This window comes from Bos indicus, chromosome 18 (assembly GCF_029378745.1).
Source record: "Bos indicus isolate NIAB-ARS_2022 breed Sahiwal x Tharparkar chromosome 18, NIAB-ARS_B.indTharparkar_mat_pri_1.0, whole genome shotgun sequence".
In the NCBI taxonomy this organism is placed as follows: Eukaryota; Metazoa; Chordata; class Mammalia; order Artiodactyla; family Bovidae; genus Bos; species Bos indicus.
This window is the reverse complement of record NC_091777.1, coordinates 17281247-17300969: the sequence shown is the minus strand read 5'-3', so window position 1 is coordinate 17300969 and position 19723 is coordinate 17281247. Positions and strand designations below refer to the sequence as shown.

The 19723-nt window shown below is 41.7% G+C and overlaps 1 protein-coding gene across 1 annotated transcript in view; it reads right to left on the bottom strand.

Annotated features, from left to right (window-relative positions):
* The window catches only part of LONP2 (lon peptidase 2, peroxisomal), an 84650-nt gene extending 66821 nt beyond the window's left edge, over window positions 1–17829 (bottom strand). The window contains exons 1-6 of the mRNA XM_019979324.2: window positions 17496–17829; window positions 8640–8874; window positions 6665–6796; window positions 5264–5386; window positions 3057–3220; window positions 272–366 (exon numbers count right to left, since the gene is read on the bottom strand). Of these exons, the coding sequence (XP_019834883.2) occupies window positions 272–366; window positions 3057–3220; window positions 5264–5386; window positions 6665–6796; window positions 8640–8874; window positions 17496–17728 (982 nt within the window). The 5' untranslated portion in view covers window positions 17729–17829. The remainder of the gene's footprint in view (window positions 1–271; window positions 367–3056; window positions 3221–5263; window positions 5387–6664; window positions 6797–8639; window positions 8875–17495) is intronic.
* Between the last annotated feature and the right edge of the window lie 1894 nt (window positions 17830–19723).

The window sequence follows — 19723 nt, the reverse complement described above, 5'->3', positions numbered from 1 at the left end:
TATTGTCTGATTGACTATTGGTATCGAGAAACACATATTCACCAATTACAGAAAATCCTACCTTCTCCAGAATTAGGCAAAAGGCACTTTTACGCAGCACCCTCTTTTCCTTTACTTCCTAAAACCTATGACACAAGTTCAGTCTCTAAATAGTTTACCTCATGAACTACTATAACAGAAAGATAATCAATGGGAAATATTTCACCAGAATTTGCTCGAGCTTCCTGAGAGACAATTAGACTGCAAGAAAAGGTGTTATTTGTGCACTCACCAGTTGTACTTTTGTTCCAGGGAAGCTCCACCATAAGTTCTAAATAATTTCTAGTCAGAGCATATTCTGGCATTGACTGAGGCATTTTTTTGAGCCTGTGGGGAAAGAATACACAGCAAACCTTTCAGGAACAGAAAAATTCTGTGAAACAGAAAACCAAGCATATCTCCCTTTCTTGGTCAGATGTATCACGCATTTTTGGCTAAACAAATCTGAAAATGTTTTTATTAGGCTGGTGCTAATGTAACTGTTAGCTTCCATAACTTAGCTAAAGTAACTGGGGCTTCCCTGGTGGCTCTGACAGTAGAGAATCTGCCTGCAATGCAGGAGATCCCTGGGTAAGGAAGATCCCCTGGAGAAGGGAATGGCTACTCACTCCAGTTTTCTTGCCTGGAGAATTCCATGGACAAAGGATCCTGGCAGGCTACATCCATGGGGTCACAAAGAGTTGGACAAGACTGACAAATTTCACTTTCACTTTTCAACATAACTGTGGTTTTTGCATTGTTAACTCTGCCATTTGATATTGGAATATATTCTTAATAAATGTGGTTATGCTATACATCATTTTAATGTGCATTTCTATGTTTTTTGCTAATGACTTATTACTTGCTGTTTATTTTAGACTGGGGAAATGATGTTAGACAAAAACCAAATTCTATGATATCTTATTCAGGTTCAAAATGGGTTTTAAAGCAGCAGAGACAAGTCACAACATCAATAACGCATATGGCTCAGAAACTGCTTAATGAATGTACAGTGCAGCGGTGGTTCAAGAAATTTTGCAAAGGAGATGAGAGTTGTGAAGATGAGGAGTGCAATGACTAGCTATGGGAAGGCGATAATGACCAATTAAGAGCAATCATTGAAGCTGATCCTCTTACAACTACATAAGAAGTTGCCGAAGAACTCGACGTCAGCCATTCTATGGTCATTTAGCATTTGAATCAAATTGGAAAGGTAAAAAAGCTTGATAAGCAGATGCCTTCTGAGCTGACTGCAAATCAAAAAACTCATAGTTTTGAAACATGCAACAACTTCAAACCATTTCTCAGTAAGATTGTGATGTGCAATGAAAAGTGGATTTTAGATGACAACCAGGGATGACCAGCTCAGTAGTTGGACTGAGAAGCTCCAAAGCACTTTCCAAAGCCAAACTTGTACCAGAAAAAGGTCGCAGTCACTGTCTGGTGGTCTGCTGCGTGTCTGTTCCACTACCGCTTTCTGAATCCTGGCAAAACCACTGCATCTGAGAAGTATTCTCAGTACATCGAAGAGATGCACTGAAAACCGCAATGCCTGCAGCTGGCGCTGGTCACAGAATGGGCCCAATTCTTCTCCACAATTGCCCAACCACACAGCGCACAACCAACGCTTCCAAAGTTGAACCAATTGGGCTACAAAGTTTTGCCTCATCTGCCATATTCACCTGACCTCTCACCAACCGACTACCACTTCTTCAAGCTTCTCGACAACTTTTTGCAGGGAAAATGCTTCCAATAACCATCAAGAGGCTGAAAATGCTTTCCAAGAGTTCACTGAATCCCAAAGCACAGAGTTTAGTGCTACAGGAATAAGCAAACTTATTTCTCATTGGCAAAAATGTGTTGATTGTAATGGTTCCTATTTTGATTAATAAAGATGTGTTCTAAAACTACTATTACTTTTGCATCAACCTAATAAAAATCTAGGTAATAAAAAGATTATTTTGTTTAAACAGATACTTGCAAACTAGCACTCTGATCCTATCCTTGAAATATGTAAGGCCTTATCAATATCTGTATCTCATAGGAAGAGTCTCAAGTCAATTACCCAGTGATTTACTTAGGTGCCTAATCATGTATAATACAATAATTACATATTGTCTTGTATCAGAGAGAAAGCTCATCAGATATTTAATTAAAATAATGCACTTCCATAATATATGCAGTGCTTAATAAAGTGTTCTGTACATAATAGATGTTCTGCATTTGTTAACTAATGTCAGAGTCACTGTAAAATACCTCAATGACATTTACTTATGTTCTTAACTGTGTGTCTCAGAAGTCAAATCTGTAGTTCCTGATCATACATTTAGGTTGATTACAATCCACTCATTAAAAAAATGCAATACAGTCAGAATGTTATAAGTATGGAAAGAAAAAATTGGCTTTAACCCTGAGATTATCCAGAAAATGTGATCAACTCATGTACCCTATTCTGTCAGCAAGGTTCCCCTGTACTTTATCTTGAATGAAAGCAAAAATGATTGTCCCTGCCTCCTAAAGTTAATCTAAGGACGAAAACAGTGATGTGCAAAGAACACAATGACCGCATAAACATTATTTCTAAGTAAAGTATGGCCTTAAGACTATGAAAAGGCAATAGTGACTTGTGCCTGACAGCATCCAGTAGATGGAAAAGTTACATCACTTAGTATATTCAGCACTCAAGAAAAAGAAAATGCTCAACATGGTGTTGGTTCAGGAGTATTAAGTATTAAGAATCAGATTCTGATGGAGGAATAAAGAAGAGAAAGCACCTCACAGATCACCGCTACAACCTGAGAATTAGGAAAGCCATAAACATAAGAAATATAAGCGATAAAGAGATAACAGTGGAAAGGTAAGATGAATAGAGTGGTCCATAACTATACTAAATATAAGGGAAAGGAGAAAGATAAAAGACTATGAAATGAGAGATCAGCTTTGTAACACAAAGTAGCAGATTCACTTCCATGAGCAACAGTTTTTAACGTTAATAAGCAAATGAAAATCCTAATGAACGAACAGCTTCTACAACCTACCTTTTTATCTCTTTGACACAGACTTTGTGGGCCTGTTCCGGCATGCTGGATGTCCGTATCTTTTTCTCCAGCATGACAATGTCATCGTTATCTTCATCCTCATCCTCGTCCGCTAGAGCACCTGGGACATGTGTAATCCTTCTCATAGGCCGTATTGCGATGACCTACAAGATAAAGCAGGAATGAAAAACCGCGTGCCCAAGTAAACTGGGGACGAAGCACCGAGCGGCAGGAGACATTTTTACGGGTAGAGTCTAAAGCTTTAGGAACTGAAGTTCAGAATGATGAGGAGGAACATGAACATATGGAGGGAGCAGAATTTAAAAAGCAGATGAAGATGAGATGGACGTGTTTCTTCCATACATGCTAACACTACCAGCATGAGAAGAAAAAATTCAAGAAATTGGCTACTAGTAATGATGAAAACATCTAAGAATTGTCTCTTCTTGGGCTACTACTGCAGCCACTATTTTCTTGATATACTTAATGACTACTCATCATTTGGCAACTGAATAAATTCCATTTTCTCCCTACAATACAAAGTTTCTTTTTAACATCATTAACCTTTCAGCTACTGCCTCTATTCTCTTCATCTGTAACAAGCAGAAAAGTCTTCAGCCTTTGAAAATGTTTTAACTTATCTATGGTTTTTTCCAATTAACTATACACTATTTCGGAGAAGGCAATGGCACCCCACTCCAGTACTCTTGCCTGGAAAATCCCATGGACGGAGGCACCTGGTAGGCTGCAGTCCAGGGGGTCGTGAAGAGTCGGACACAACAGCGACTTCACTTTCACTTTTCACTTTTATGCATTGGAGAAGGAAATGGCAACCCACTCCAGTGTTCTTGCCAGGAGAATCCCAGGGACGGGGGAGCCTGGTGGGCTGCCGTCTCTGGGGTCGCGCAGAGTCGGACACAACTGAAGCGGCTTAGCAGCTTAGCAGTATACACTATTTACTTCCCTTGTGATATTCTGCTTTTCCAACAAGAGGCACTAATCACCACTTCCCCTTCCTTTCTGGTTACTTAATAATTTGTACTTTGTACTTTGACTTTTGTCTCCAGTGTGCTGAAATTGTTCCCTGAAACCCAACAAAAGTCTCCTCTGCCAAGTCAAATGGTCTTATTTAAGCTCTCCTTCTCTGTGACTCTCTGCTGCTGCTAAGTCGCTTCAGTCGTGTCCGACTCTGTGCAACCCCATAGGCGGCAGCCCACCAGGCTCCCCCGTCCCTGGGATTCTTCAGGCAAGAACACTGGAGTGGGTTGCCATTTCCTTCTCCAATGCATGAAAGTGGAAAGTGAAAGTGAAGTCGCTCAGTCGTGTCCGACTCTTAGCGACCCCATGGACTGCAACCTACCAGGCTCCTCCGTCCATGGAATTTTCCAGGCAAGAGTACTGGAATGGGGTGCCATTGCCTTCTCCACTCTACCATGTTTTAAAAACCACCTACTCTTTTGAAATTCTCAACTCATTAACATCATGAATCAACTCTAGCTGTTCCTGGAGCAAAATGATATACTGGCATTTAACTTAAAGGCCTTAGAGTTTATTTAACTTATGAAATTACCTATTTAATACAGTCAAATATAAAAGTTAAAAACATAAAACAGCAAAAATATAATTTTATAAAAACAGAAATATTAAACTAACAGTTTGCACAAATGAAAATTGAAATGTTTATAAATTAAAACAAAAAAAGTCAAGTCAAAAACTTAAAACAGTACGAAATAATTTTTAAAAAGCCAAAGTATGGCACAACACATTCAGTCAGTCCTTTTAGAAAATAATTTTGTGGTATGCTCTTAATAAATACTGTATGCAGTGGGAAAAAAAATCATACTCAAAGACAGTCGTCATGGTTATTTGTTAATTTTTAATATATTGAAAACATCACACACACAGAAAAAGAAATGGCTTAGTAAACTATCCCTTTCAATGAGTATCAAAATGAAACATGAGAAAATGTCTACATGCTTCAAAGGAAAAAAAAAAGTCCAAACATGGAGAAGGGGCAGAGGGAAACAAACTAGAATTCAAAATTTTATCAGTAACTTGGGTGAAAGAGACAACGAACTTGTTTCTTCTTTGTTCCTTTCTTTATTCCCCCAATTTTTTTCTTAAAAAAAAAAAAGAAAACAACTGAACCTTACCTCACACAGAAACAACTAAAGAACCTAAAGAAATGGGTTAAAAGGAGGATTTACCCGCTTATCATCATCTTGCTTGTGTTTTCTGGTTTTCTGAAGCAATTTCAGGCCTTCGATTTGTCTGACAAGCAGCGGTATGGTCATCTTGAACCGTTCCTCCAGACTCACAGCATCTAAAATCTGAAACGTTACAGCATCTCTCAGAAATACATGCTCCAGAAATAAGGCAGTCAAGACTCATGACTTAAACTGCTAAGTAAAAAAGATAACACCTCTCAATATTCACAGCTACACTATGGCTAACACAACCAAATTATCAGCAAGGTCATCTGACATAAATACCAGAATCGGAAAACAAAGATAAGAATAACAGTATCTTGAGTTTCTATTTAAAAGATGAAGCCAAGACATTGTTCCAAGAGCAAGAACAAAACACATTTTATGTCAAGTCTTTCCCGGGAATTATCCTCTGAAAGCCCAGATGTGTCTATGCAGGAGGTCTAAACAAATTATAGGTTCAAAAAATTTAACATTTTACATACACAAGAGCCTAGGAACATTTTAACCAACCTCCAAGAATGATTTGAGTGAGTAATGCTCTCTGGTTCCTCAGTAAAATGCCCTTGCTAAGCCCAAGCTAGGTCAGTCGGGAGAACTCCTGCGTTCTCTGCTCCTACCAGCTAAACCGAATTCTTGTGTTTAAACACAACCTATCTGCATTAGTCGCATTGGCTAGTATAATTGTTAGACTTAAGCATTAAATAAACTGACGAAATAAGGAAGGTAGTTTAATGTTCTCGGAAGAGTCAATAAAACAGATCGCTTAAAAATAGTACAAAAATAAGTGTACAGGAAAACTGTTATAGTTTGGAGAATGTGAAGTCGCTCAGTCATGTCTGACTCTTTGCAACCCCATGGACTGTAGCCCACCAGGCTCCTCCATCCATGGGATTGTCCAGGCAAGAGTACTGGAGTGGGTGGCCATTTCCTTCTCCAACAGTTTGGAGAAAAGACATTCAAATCTAAGAATCCACATTTGGATTATTTTTCAAGTGTCTTTTAAACTCATTTCACTTTAAACAAATAGAAGTTGAAAACCATAAAAAAAAAATCATAGATAACACATCATAGCTGTGGTTTCTGTAAGAAACACGAAGAATTCTAACAATGCAGACTTATTATATACAAGGGAAAGGTCACAGCTTCACATTTTTAAAAAGTCATTCTCACTTAAACTTTTTCCTAAGTTAACAAACTACCAGTACTGATAATGCAAAGGCAAGAACTGTCTGGGTACACAAAAATGTAAAGCAATCACTTTAAAGTCAATTTAAGTGTAAATGTATCTTAACTACTTCTGTGGGTCTCCAGTATCTCTTACCTGAAAGTCAAAACTTACTACCTAGATCTGAATAAGAAGTGACAAAGCAGCGTGGCATTCCGGAGGGGAACACTGACCTGGAGCTTCTCTTTGTTGCTTGTTCGGATAATTGATGTCAGAATGTCTGGTAAAGCTTCCCTTGGAAGACTATCTAAAAGACGTCTCAATTTAGCAACTGCAGGGACCGACATATCCAACATTTCAACCAACTACAAAGGGAGAAAAAAAAGTCCTTTTTAATAAAATTGGGCATTATTTGTGATTTTAAAAAATCAAATTGTCATACAGGTTTAAGTTTGGGTCACAAAGAAAGTCCTTGCTTCCGAACAATCACTGATTATTAGGGTCCAGGCATTTTTACAGGACTCAAAGGAAAAGAGAAGTATAGTTAAAATGTCGATTGGAATGAAAAGCAAAAATGGCTCAAAAGTGGGTAATAATAATGTTTATAAAAGTGTTTGTAAATCAGTGATTTTATTTTAAAAAAGTAAAATTTATAGAAAAGTTACAGTAGTATAAAGAAACTCCTTCCCCTAATAAACTCCCCCTAAATTCATCATCGGTTAACACTTTGCCACATCTGCTTTCTCTCTCCCCAACTCTACACACACACACACAACACACAAATATTGCTAAACATGTCAGAATAAACTGCAGACATCATGACCTTGTTCTTAAGAATAAGGATACGTATTCTCTTACAGAGTGTAATTATCAAATTCTGGAAATTTAACATGGCTGATTATGTTAACCAATCAGTAGCTGAAATACTGTTTTTAGTAGAACACAGGATTAGTTAAAATCTGAGCACTGACTGAATGACTTAAAAAAAAAAAAAAGAGTTCCAGGGTATAGCCTGGAGTTAAGACAGATCAAGCTCCAGGCAAACTTTCGGTAACTGTGATATTCAGTGGGGCTGTTGATAAAGCTCCCCTTGCCTTTTGCACGATGGTGGTGTAACTGTGGTGATGTTATAAAAATTCCTTGAATGTCATTATAAAATCTTAACATATTTAAAACTTTCTGTTGATTTAAAGTGGGGAGAAGTAAAGTATAAAGAAAGAAGCTATGATGCTATGTCCAAGAGAGGAACTGAGACTCAGGGATGATCACTCAGGAAAAGGAAGATAAATTCTACTTTCCCCTTAATCGCCTTCATTCCTAAATAGCATATTCACTTACTCTGGTTCTCAAACTGAAGCTTCTCTCTTCAAGTAGGTTTTTCCTTTCAGTTCTGAGAGTGGTTGTAGTTCAAAATTCTCTATGTTCCTGTTGTTCACCACACTAGAAATGTGTCCCTTCAAATGCCACATCAAGTACAAACACCACAGGCTATGAACACCTGCCCTACACACTTTCAACAGTCAATAGAGTTTATAATCAAGGCCTTTAGACACTGCCTGTCCCACACAGTTCCAGCTTAGTCACTGGGTTACATCAATAGAACACACAAGACTACATTTTGTAATATACTTCAGTAAGATCTGAAGTGAATAAAAGCATATGCTTTGGGGGTGAGGGGAGAAGCTTTCTGCTCAATCGAGAATTAAAACTCAAACCTAGAATTAAGGAGTCCAATGTTTAATGTACACCTAATGTGTGCATCCCTCCCAGAATTCTAGAGGATCGAGGTTTCAACCACATGTGAAACCATGGACTTTATCTTCCACACCAGCCACAGTGTGATCCTGACTTCTGAACCAACGTGAAATATAGTGTGCTGCCTAGATCTTCTAGTGACAAACAGCTTCTGTTCAATATTTTAACATTTAAGATTATTTAGGTTTAATAACTATCTGGTGTGGAGACACTGAAAGTTACAAGGAAAGCTCCAGAAACACTCTTTGGAAAAATTTTAGAAAGCGTTGGCTAGCATGTCCTAGAAAAACTGAGATACAAGCCCAGACAAAAGCAATTTGAAATCAATATATCACTAAATCTTCTAAGCACATACTGCCTGAACACTTCACCACTCAACAAATTTATCACATCTTATGGTAACAAAGAAACCAAAGAAAAGAGAATTTTAAGGAAACACTAAAAGCAACTCACTTGTACGGCATATTTGTAAAACTGTTCGGAGAGCTCTCCGAGCTCCTCCCTAGTCTTACAGGTATTAGGGAACTCCTCCAGCCGGTCCAACTGTTCCACCTCGGCAACAGGATACGGCTTCTCTTTCACAACCTGTATGATCTGGAAGCGGCACAGGCCTGTAATCAGCAAAGTATAGTGGGGCTTGGGCCAGTTACTGCCCACAACCTGGACTGCCAGTGCAGCTGTCCCAATCCTGAAAAACACACAGAACAGCAGCGTTACAAATGCTCAGTATGGCAGGGCAGAAACTCACCTCAAAAGGCTTGCCTTTTCTGAGAAATTCATCAAAAAGCAAAGAACATCTAAAGTGCAAATGAATTACTTCTCTATTTCATTCAGCATCCGGTGCACTGTCTGTTGGGCTTTCCTGGTGGCTCAGTGGTAAAGAATCCGCCTACCAATGAGGGGGGCTTCCCTTGTGGCTCAGCTTGTAAAGATTCTGCCTGCAATGTGGGAGACCTGGGTTCGATCCCTGGGTTGGGAAGATCCCCTGGAGAAGGGAAAGGCTACCCACTCCAGTATTCTGGCCTGGAGAATTCCATGGACTGTATAGTCCATGGGGTCACAAAGAGTCAGATATGACTGAGCGACTTTCACTTCTTTTCACCAATGAAGGAGATTTGGGTTCAATCCTTGGGTCTAGAAGATCCACTGAAAAAGGAAATGGCAACCCACTCCAGTATTCTTGCCTGGGAAATCCCATGGACAGAGGAGCCTGGCAGGACTACAGTACATGGGGTCACAAAAAGTCAGACATGACTAAACAGTAACAACAGCACGGTCTGTTAAGTCCCTACCACCTGCTATGGTGCCATCTCATTCTAATTAGATGTTTTAAGAATTAGGTAGAAATTCCTAAGCATTTGGATTATTTAAACATAAAAACGTAAAAGCTGTTGAGATTTACATAGTTTAAATTAATTTTGCCAGCTGGGAATGAGGTAATCTTTCACCAGAATATACTCTAGCATTATGAAGTCGCAAAGAGTTGGACACTACTGAGTGCGCGCGCGCGCGCGCACACACACACACACACACACACACACACACACACACTCTGCTGCTGCTGCTGCTGCTAAGTCGCTTCAGTTGTGTCCGACTCTGTGCAATCCCATAGACGGCAGCCCACCAGGCCTCCCCGTCCCTGGGATTCTCCAGGCAAGAACACTGGAGTGGGTTGCCATTTCCTTTTCCAATGCATGAAAGTGAAAAGTGAAAGCAAAGTCGCTCAGTCGTGTCCGACTCTTTGCGACCCCATGGACTGCAGCCTACCAGGCTCCTCTGTCCATGGGATTTTCCAGGCGAGAGTACTGGAGTGGGGTGCCGTTGCCTTCTCCGCGCACACACACTCTAAGTAGATTTAAATACAAACAGTATGACGTAAACCAACCAATCCCTGTTCCAACCAGTTTTCCTACTAACACCAAACCAGGTTTTTTATGTAATCAGTCTATAAAACTGCCATCAAATCTGGGAATTAACACGTATGCCCTTGAACTCTGAATTTCTAAATGTGGGGCTAAATATCAGAGGCCACACTTATTCGTGGTCTGAGGAGACTTAGTCAAATACCTAGACCTCAGGAAAGTGTAAACCTAGTTCTGAGTGGTAATCACCACACCTAACACTTGATAGAAAGTTACAAGCCTCAGCCTTAGAAAGTCATTTAAGCCTCAGCTCCTTATCATTCAATTCTGACCAAGTTGCATATAAACGAATCCACAGGAAGGAAGCCTCATCCAAACTAAGCTGCAGTAATACAAAGCAGAAAGATCAAGATTCAGAGGTGACTTCCAGATGCCATCTACAGCTAGATTTTCTCCCCTGAGCCACAGGCTAGGTTGTAACTTCAGAAAAGAAACTAAAACCAAAGTGCTCAGCGCTTTCAACACTGGACAATGGTGACACAGGAATATTAAACTCACCCATCTCAAACATACTAATGGCATAGACAAGGTGCGCATACTTTAGTGAGACTGCTCATTTCCAACTGCAGTTCATTCTTGATTCCTTCCTTGTAAATGATGCATTCTGTATATAACCTGTAACCTTTGGCTTCCCACCGCCACTCCACTCAGTTTATTCTGAGTTATGCATATATTTCCTTACCATCCTTGCAAGCATACCACGTGGACAGGGGATAAAACTTGATTTTAATAATAAGTGAAACCAAACAATCAGGAAAATAATTTGGTGGGGAGAAAAAAACATCACGTACTTCAAAAACCTGATTTTGTGTTGCAGCTGCTTTTCTTCAGTCACTAATCAAACAGTAGGTTCTATCTCCCATTCGCTGAAAACCTGCCTAACTCCCTGAGCGAGTTAGCTGGACCTAAACTAGAGACTAATGAAGACTGTAGTTCACGGCAGATGACAACCACCAAAGCTTATATAATGCAGAATGTTTACAGTTCTATTTATAAGAAACACTGACAGATAACAAACTGGATTCCCAGCCTCAGGGGTTAACAGACTAGAAACTAAAGAGAAACCAGAGGGAGATAAGACAAATCCAAAACTCTAGATTAGAAAATAAATTTAATTATTTGGGCTATGTCACTGATTAAAGGTGACATAAAAATGAGTCTTCTCACAAAGCAAATAAAAGTTTTGCTAACTGTAAAAGGAGATGTTCCAAACAGTAAAGTGATTAAGTGGAAAAAATATACAGGGGTTTTCAATGTGAATTATTTCTTACTTTAAATCACTTGTAGTTGACAACAGACCTAAACAAAAACCAAAAGGGTACATAAAAAGAATGCACCCTTTTTAAAGAAGAAACATGATGTGCAAAATAATTAGATGGCTAGAAAGAGACTATTCAGTGAAAGACATTTGGGGTAAAAGCTCTGGGAAGAAGGATGACATTTATGTTATTTAAGATTTTTTTTTTTAATGTGGACCATTTTTAAAGTCGTTATTGAATTTGTTACAATATTGCTTCTATGGTTTATGTTCCAGTTTTTTTTGGCCGGGAGGCCTGACCAGAGATCCAACCGGATTCCCCTCTAGGCACTGGAGGCAAAGTCTTAACCACTTGACTTCCAGGTAGGCCCCTAATGCTATTTTAGACAAGCTGTATTGTATGTTGGGCTCTAGGTTTTACATATAAAAATAGGTATTGAGTAAACAAAATGTTCAATTAAAACTTTCCTTCTATGATCGAACTATGATACATAAGGCTTATATCAACTTAGTCATCTTTCTAAATAATCTACTTCTATTACTATGAGCTTTATTGTCGTTTAGACGCAAAGTTAGTTAAGTTGCTCAGTTGTGTCCCACTCTTTGCGACCCCATGGACTGTAGCCCACCAGGCTCCTCCGTCCATGGGATTCTCCAGGCAAGAATACTGGAATGGGTTGCCATTTCCTTCTCCAGGGGATCTTCCCAACCCAGGGATCGAACTCAGGTCTCCCGCATTAGAGGAAGACACTCATGTCCAACTCTTTTGCAACCCTATGAACTATAGCCTGCCAGGCTCCTCTGCCCATGGGATTTCCCAGGCAAAAATACTGGAATGGGTTGCCATTTCCTTCTCCAGGGAATCTTCTGGACCCAGGGACTGAGCCCACCTCTCTGGCATCGGCAGGTGGATTCTTTACCACTGAGCCACCTGGGAAGCCCAAGCCCTTTTTTGCTGTTGGTCAGTCGCCAAGTTGTGTCCAATTCTTTGTGACCACATGGACTGCAGCACACCAGCTTTCCCTGTTCTTCCTCATCTCCCAGAGTTTGCTCAAACTCATGTCCACGAAGTTGGTGATGCTATCTAGCTATCTCATTTTCAGCAGCCCCCTTCTCCTGCCTTCGACCTTTCCTGACATCAGCATCTTTTTCAGTGAGTTGTTTCTTTGCATCAGGTGGCCAAATTATGGGAGTCTCAGCTTCAGCATCAGTCCTTCCAATGAATATTCAGGGTTAATTTCCTTTAGGATTGACTGATTTGATCTCCTTGTTGTCCAAGAGTCTCAAGAATCTTCTCCAGCACCACAATTAAAAAGCATCAGTTCTTTGGTACTCAGCCTTCTTTATGGTCCAACTCTTACATCTGTAATGACTACTGGAAAAAAACATAGCTTCGACTATACAGACCTTTGTTGACAAACTGATGTCTCTGCTTTTTAATATGCTGTCTAGGTTTGTCACAGCTTTCCTTCCAAGTAGCAAGCGTCTTTTAATTTCACGGCTGTAGTCACCATCTGCAGTGATTTCGGAGCCCAAGAAAATGAAATTTGTTGCTGTTCCACTTTGTCCCCTTCTATTTGTTATGAAATGATAGGACCAGATGCCAAGATCTTCATTTTTTTAATGCTGAGTTTTAAGCCAGCCTTTTCACTCTCCTCTATCACCCTTAAGAGGCCTTTTAGTTCCTCTTTGCCTTCTGCCATTAGAGTGGTATAATCTACATATCTGAGGTTATTGATACTTCCTCTGGCAATCTTGATTCCAGATTGTGAGTCATCCAGCCCAACATTTTACATGAAGTACTCTGCACAGAAGTTAAATATGCAGGGTGACAATATACAGGCTTGAGGCACTCCTTACCCAATTTGGAAACAAGTCCATTGTTTGATGTCCGGTTTTGTTATTTCCTGACCTGCATATAGGTTTCTCAGGAAACAAGTAAGGTGGTTTGGTACTCCAATCTCTTTTAAGAATTGACCAGTTTGTTGTGATCCACACAGTCAAAGGCTTTAGCATAATCAATAAAGCAGTAGATGTTTTTCTGAAATTCCCTTGCTTTGTCTATGAACCAATGGATGTTAGCGATTTGATCTCTGGTTCCTCTGCCTTTTCTAAACCCAGCTTGTACACCTGCAAGTTCTCGGTTCACATAGTACTGAAGTCTAGCTTGAAGGATTTTGAGCATAACCTTGCTAGAATATGAAGATAAGGATAGCTGTGGTCTATTTGCCAACCACTTGCTTTTTTCTTTTCTTTTGTTTAACTTAATTTACTTGGTCAGGCCTAAAAGTTGGCTTAAAACTCAACATTCAGAAAATGAAGATCATGGTATCTGGTCCCATCACTTCATGGGAAATAGGTGGAGAAACAGTGGAAACAGTGTCAGACTTTATTTTTTGGGGCTCCAAGATCACTGAAGATGGTGACTGCAGCCATGAAATTAAATGATGCTTACTCCTTGGAAGAAAAGTTATGACCAACCTAGATAGCATATTGAAAAGCAGAGACATTACTTCGCCAACAAAGGTCCGTCTAGTCAAGGCTATGGTTTTTCCAGTGGTCATGTATGGATGTGAGAGTTGGACTGTGAAGAAAGCTGAGCGTCAAAGAATTGATGCTTTTCCATTCTGAAGATCAGCCCTGGGATTTCTTTGGAAGGAATGATGCTAAAGCTGAAACTCCAGTACTTTGGCCACCTCATGCGAAGAGTTGACTCACTGGAAAAGACTGATGCTGGGAGAGATTGGGGGCAGGAGGAAAAGGGGACGACAGAGGATGAGATGGCTGGATGGCATCACTGACTCAATGGACGTGAGTCTGGGTGAACTCCGGGAGTTGGTGATGGACAGGGAGGCCTGGCGTGCTGCAATTCAGGGGGTTGCAAAGAGTCGGACACGACTGAGCGACTGCACTGAACTGAACTTGGCTTGTGGGATCTTACTTCTCCAACCAGAGATTGAATCTTGGGCTTCCCTTATGGCTCAGCTGGTCAAGAATCCACCTGCAATGCGAGAGACCTGAGTTCAGTCCCTGGGTTGGGAAGATCCCCTGGAGAAGGGAAAGGCTACCCACTCCAGTATTCTGGCCTAGGGAATTCCATGAACTGTATAGTCCTTGGGGTCACGAACAGTCGGACATGACTAAGTGACTTTCACATCACTTCACTTCACTTCAGAGATGAAGTATCCCAAAATGAAGAGGGACTGAGCAATCAGTACTATGAAGAAAGGAAATGCTACTCATTTAAAACAAAGACTGGAAGACTGGGAGAAGACTGCAGAGCCATCTCGAAATGTCTGAAGACACTGTGCAGGGAATGTTAAATTACTGTCCATTTTCATTAAGAAAACAATGAGCTTCTGAGGAGTCACTAAAAAGACAGTCCAATGAAGCAGGGTGGCCACGCAGGAGAGCCAAGTTCCACACTGGGGCTAATCAAAAGTAGGCAACATGCCTACACACCAACATGCAAAAAACGGACTGTACTGTTCAACATGGTTGAGGAAGTGGTTCAGCTAAGTCAACATCTGACCCTGGCACTTTAGGACAAAGAGTCTGGGGAAACAAATGATCACCGCTGTTCCTTGAAGACTGAGGCACCGTCACCTGGATGGTCTAAAGGCAGCAAGAGACAGGAGCAAAGCCCTCGCTGTGCCTCTGGGGTCCTCCTACAATCTGAAACAGCAGGTAACTGCGGAAGGGCAGATTTGCGCATTGAAACAGAACAACGTTGTAAGTAACTCAATACTTGTAATATTAAAGCTCTTTTAATTTTTAAAATAAGAGCATTTAAGGCTCAATTGGGGAAAAAAAGACACTGGAACCTAATATTAAGGAACACAGTCTACATAAATTTTTCAAGTAGCAAATAATATTTCTAGGTTAATGAGATGGTCTAGGATTCAGATGTAATGCTGAAATTCCATGAAGAATTTTCAATGTCGGTTTTCTAAATTAAATGATTAAACTTTAGCATTGCTACTCATTTAAAACAAAGGCCAAAATAAGAACAGCAAGAACCACGTTACACCTCATCTGATTATTAGTGGATAACTTCCAAGGAGGATAATTCAGATAGAATCATACCAACAAATAGTCACTCAAAACTGAAACACGACTAACTCTACTTTCAAAATTCACAGTGTATCCATGAGTAATCAAAAATATCTTTGCATGAGCACACTGGCCTCAACTAGCAATTAAGGACCTGTGCACAGAAAGCAAAAAATTATGGGACTACACAGAGGCTTAACGAGTGGGGTAATGTGTAGGAAAACCAGAATCCAACACAGTTTATCACAGTTTACTGAAACTTGAAATCTGTCAGGGGACTTCCCTGGTGGCCCAGGGGTCAAGACTCTGCCCTTCCAATACAGGGAGCGTGGGTTTGATCCCTGGTCAGGGAACTAAGATCCCACATGTGGCCAAAAAATACATAAATAAATAGAACTGTGCGGAAAGCGAATCTCTGTTTTTAAAAAGGTATCCAATTTTACTCAAGCAAAGCAAAGCAGATCAGATGGAAACCAAAATGTTTTCCATGCTTGAGAAAGGCGAGGCTTAAGGTGGCCCAACAAAGGATTGCTCTGTTTTTGTTGTTTTGTTTTAGGAGGGGAGGGGAGCTGAGGGGAGGGGAACCACATCTCTGAGAATTTGAGTAAAGCCATGGTCTCCTTTAAAAAATGTATATAATGAAAAGAATTTGGACAAAAACAAGACATTCCTAACCCTCTCAAAATCCATTAAGAGTTAAGTACACCTAATTTTAAAAGAGGTAACTGTAGATGAAAGAGGAAGGGCTCTAAACCTTAAACATCTCAAGAAGAGTTAAGGACAGGAGGCAAGAGCTTGGGAGGCTTGGTGATAACAGCATCTGTTGACAGCATAGTATATACCAGCTCTGTCCAGTAGAAATATAATGCCAACCACCTATGTAATTTGAGTAGCCACATTAGAAAAAACAGATGAAATGCTAATATTTTACTTAACTCCTAATATCCAAAATACTACCATTTCAACACTTAATCTCTATAAAATTAATCAACAAAACACTTTTCAAACTAAATTTTCAAAATTTAGTGTGTAGTGTACACTTACAGTACATTTAGGATGACCAACCATCCTGGTTCATCTGAACCAAGGGGTTTCCTGGGACACAAAAGTTTCAGTGCTAAAACCAGGACGGTCCCTGGCAACCCGGACAACTGGTCATTCTAGGATCTCAATTTGGACAAGCCACATTTCAAGCTATGCAGCTACCCACGGACAGTACTAGACCGTGTAAGCATTTATCCAGGCCAGCACAAAAAAGACCACGTGTGTGATCTCACTTCTTCATCACACACCTAAGAGGCAGATGCTGTTAGTTTCCAAATTACAGATGAAGAAAGAAATAAGCACAGGTTCCACCTGTCACCCAAAGTCACACAACTAGACAACTAGGGTCACGGTGTAGGGGAATCGGTGAGCTTGGGGTGTAGGCGGTGAGCTTGGGGTGTAGGCGGTGAGCTTGGGGTGTAGGCGGTGAGCCTGGGGTGTAGGTGGTGTAGCTTGGGGCCTAAGAGATATTGAGATATAAGAACAGAAGGGGAGACAAGGGGAAACGTGAACAGGGAAAGCCCTTTAGGAAGGAAAACAGAAGAACCGAGGGGACGAGAGAAGGCGGGGGTTGGAGGGTGGGGAAAAGACAGGGAGTGTGGAGAACAGATGGCTTCCTCAATAAAGAAACGGTGCAATATAGGCTGGGACGGGGGGAGAGAAAACGTGACGGAGCAAGTATCTCAGTCAAGAGGACAAAAGAACTGGGAAGAAGGAACAGAAAGAAGGGCGTAGGGACAGGGAAGAAAGGAAAGAAAAGAGCCGGGCGGGGAAGGTTAGGCGCACTCTTAGGAGCCTGAAGATCCGGGGGGCGGGAGGGAAATTCACAACAGATGGTGAGCAGCTAACTGTGCAGTTTTCACGACTCCGTGGGTCAAATCGTTTAACGGTCACGAGGCACTGCTGTCACCGCCTGTCTGGCACGGGAGTCGTCTGAAGAGGCGGGGGCCCCCTGCGCCCCGCGCCCCGAGGCCGGGCCGGTCCAGGAAGGACGCCGCGCCGCCGCCGCCGCCGCCGGGCCGTCCGGCCTACCTGTGCAGCGGCGGCAGGTCCTGCGCGTCGCTGGCCGGGTCGGGCGTGTTGGGGATGACGCCCAAGATGGTGCTCTGCAGCGACGTGCCCTTGAGCAGGCGGCTCCGCACCAGCTGCAGGTTGCGGGCCGAGTCCACGCTGGTGCGCATGGTGGAGCCGGGCAGCAACACTCCCTCGTGCGTGAGCAGCAGCGGGAGGCGGCTGGGGATCTGGATGGGGCTCACGGACGACATTGCGACACCCCTCCGCGCAGGGAGAGTCCCCAAGAGCCCGATGCCCGGCTTCGCGCGGCCTCCTCGGCGGCGACCCAGGCTCTGACTCGGGCGCGCTGCCGCTTCCGGTCCCACGCGCCCGCTCACCCGCCCCCAGCCTCCGCCGCCGCCGCCGCCCGGCGCCGTACAAACGCGAAGAGAAGCGCACTCCGCCCGCCGATGACCCCCGCCTCCCCGCCCTCTGTTTTCTCTGGAGTTTCATTCATAGCTGAGCTGTGTGCCCACCAATGGTCCGTGTGAATATTATCCACTTGAAATGTTTGTACCTTTCTATTCGAATTGATTTTAGATGTACAAAAATATACTAGGGAGTTTCCATGTAACTTTCACCCAGCTTCCCGTGTAACCATCTTACACAATCATGACTCGACTCTAAAAGCCAAGAAACTAATATTACTGTTACCTAATTTATGAATCTCCACAAATTTTTCCAGTTTTCTCACGTGTCCTTTTTTCTGGTCCAGGATCCCACTTTTTATTTAGATAAAATATCACCTCAATCTTTTTTCTTTTTTCCTTCAAAGCTTTGGTCTCTTATTTTGTAGAATGTCGCTCTCTTAGGGTTTATCTGATGTTTTCTCAAGATCACATTATACATTTTTGGCAGGAAGACCACAGAAGTGATGTGCCTTAGTGATACATTGACGGTGAAACATCTTACCAATGATGATTTCAACAGTGATTAGGTTCCCCACTTTAAGGTACTATTTATCTCATTATAAGTAAGAGTCTGTAGGAGTTAAGTCTACATTTATCAACTGGAATCTGTAAGAAAAAACTGCCCCATCTCCTTCATTTATTTACGTATTCTATTATTTTTTATGTTAATATGAACTCAAATATTCAATGTTTTATGGGTTATCATGCAATGATATCATGTATTTCGTTGCTCGAATTTTTTCACATTTGGCCTTTGGGAGCTCCTTCACCCCTGTGAGGAAGGTAGCACTATCTCCTTTTTATAAATGAGTAATTGAGATTCAAAAAGGGTAAACAGTTTAGTTATTCATGATTACAAGGCTATTAAATAGCAGTAGGGGAATTGAATTTGACTTGGTTTTGGCTGTAGGTTGCAGAGGGAAATTTTTCCCCAAATAAGAAGTTCAGCAAGGTTCTCAGAATCCAGGAGGGAATTGAAAGTCAAGTCAACATGCGTTTCTTGAGGGCCTGCTAGGTACAAGTTCCTTAAGCACCACTTGGCCAGAGGGACAGACCCACAGGTGGGTGAGTCTGATCCAGGAATTGTTTGTTTCTGTATGTGAAGTAGGTAAGAGAAAAGAGAAGACAGGTGTCCTAGCCGCTGTGCTGGAGACAGAAATTTGGGAACTCAGAGTCTCCTGCCTAAAGCTCTTTCTCTGTCGTGATCCCACCTTTTATTCATTCACCAAACAACTATTTTCTGAATGCCTACTATGTAATGGATGTTACTTTAGATGCTGGGGATACATCAGTGAACACAACAGACAAGCTTCCTGCTTTCATGGAGCTAACATTCTGGGAGAAGAAACAGAAAATAAGTAAGGAAAATCCTTCTGGATGGTGATATGCCCTTCAGATGGCCAGAGCAGGCCTCACTGAAGAGTTGAGCTTTGTTTGAATGGAGCCCTGAACTGCAGCCACACAGAGGTTGTGGGGTGGCTGCCAAGGGAGTGCTATTCCAGGCAGAAGGAGTGGTGATGGCAAAGGCTTTCTGACTGGGATGGATTTAGAATGTTTGTGGAGCATGCTCCTGTGATTTGCTGAGTTGGAGCCTGGTGAGGGAAGCAGGAGAGAAGTGGGTGGGGTGGGGTGGGGTGTAGAGAGCTCAGTAAGGAGTAAGGAGTGGGGGTCAGGAATCTGCTGAGGAATTTGGGTCTTACTCTGAGCTTGGGGAATACTTTTTCAGATTTAACGTTTTCAAAAGGTCATGTTAACTGCTGTGTGGAGAATGGAACACAAGTGTTTAAGGTCAGTTAG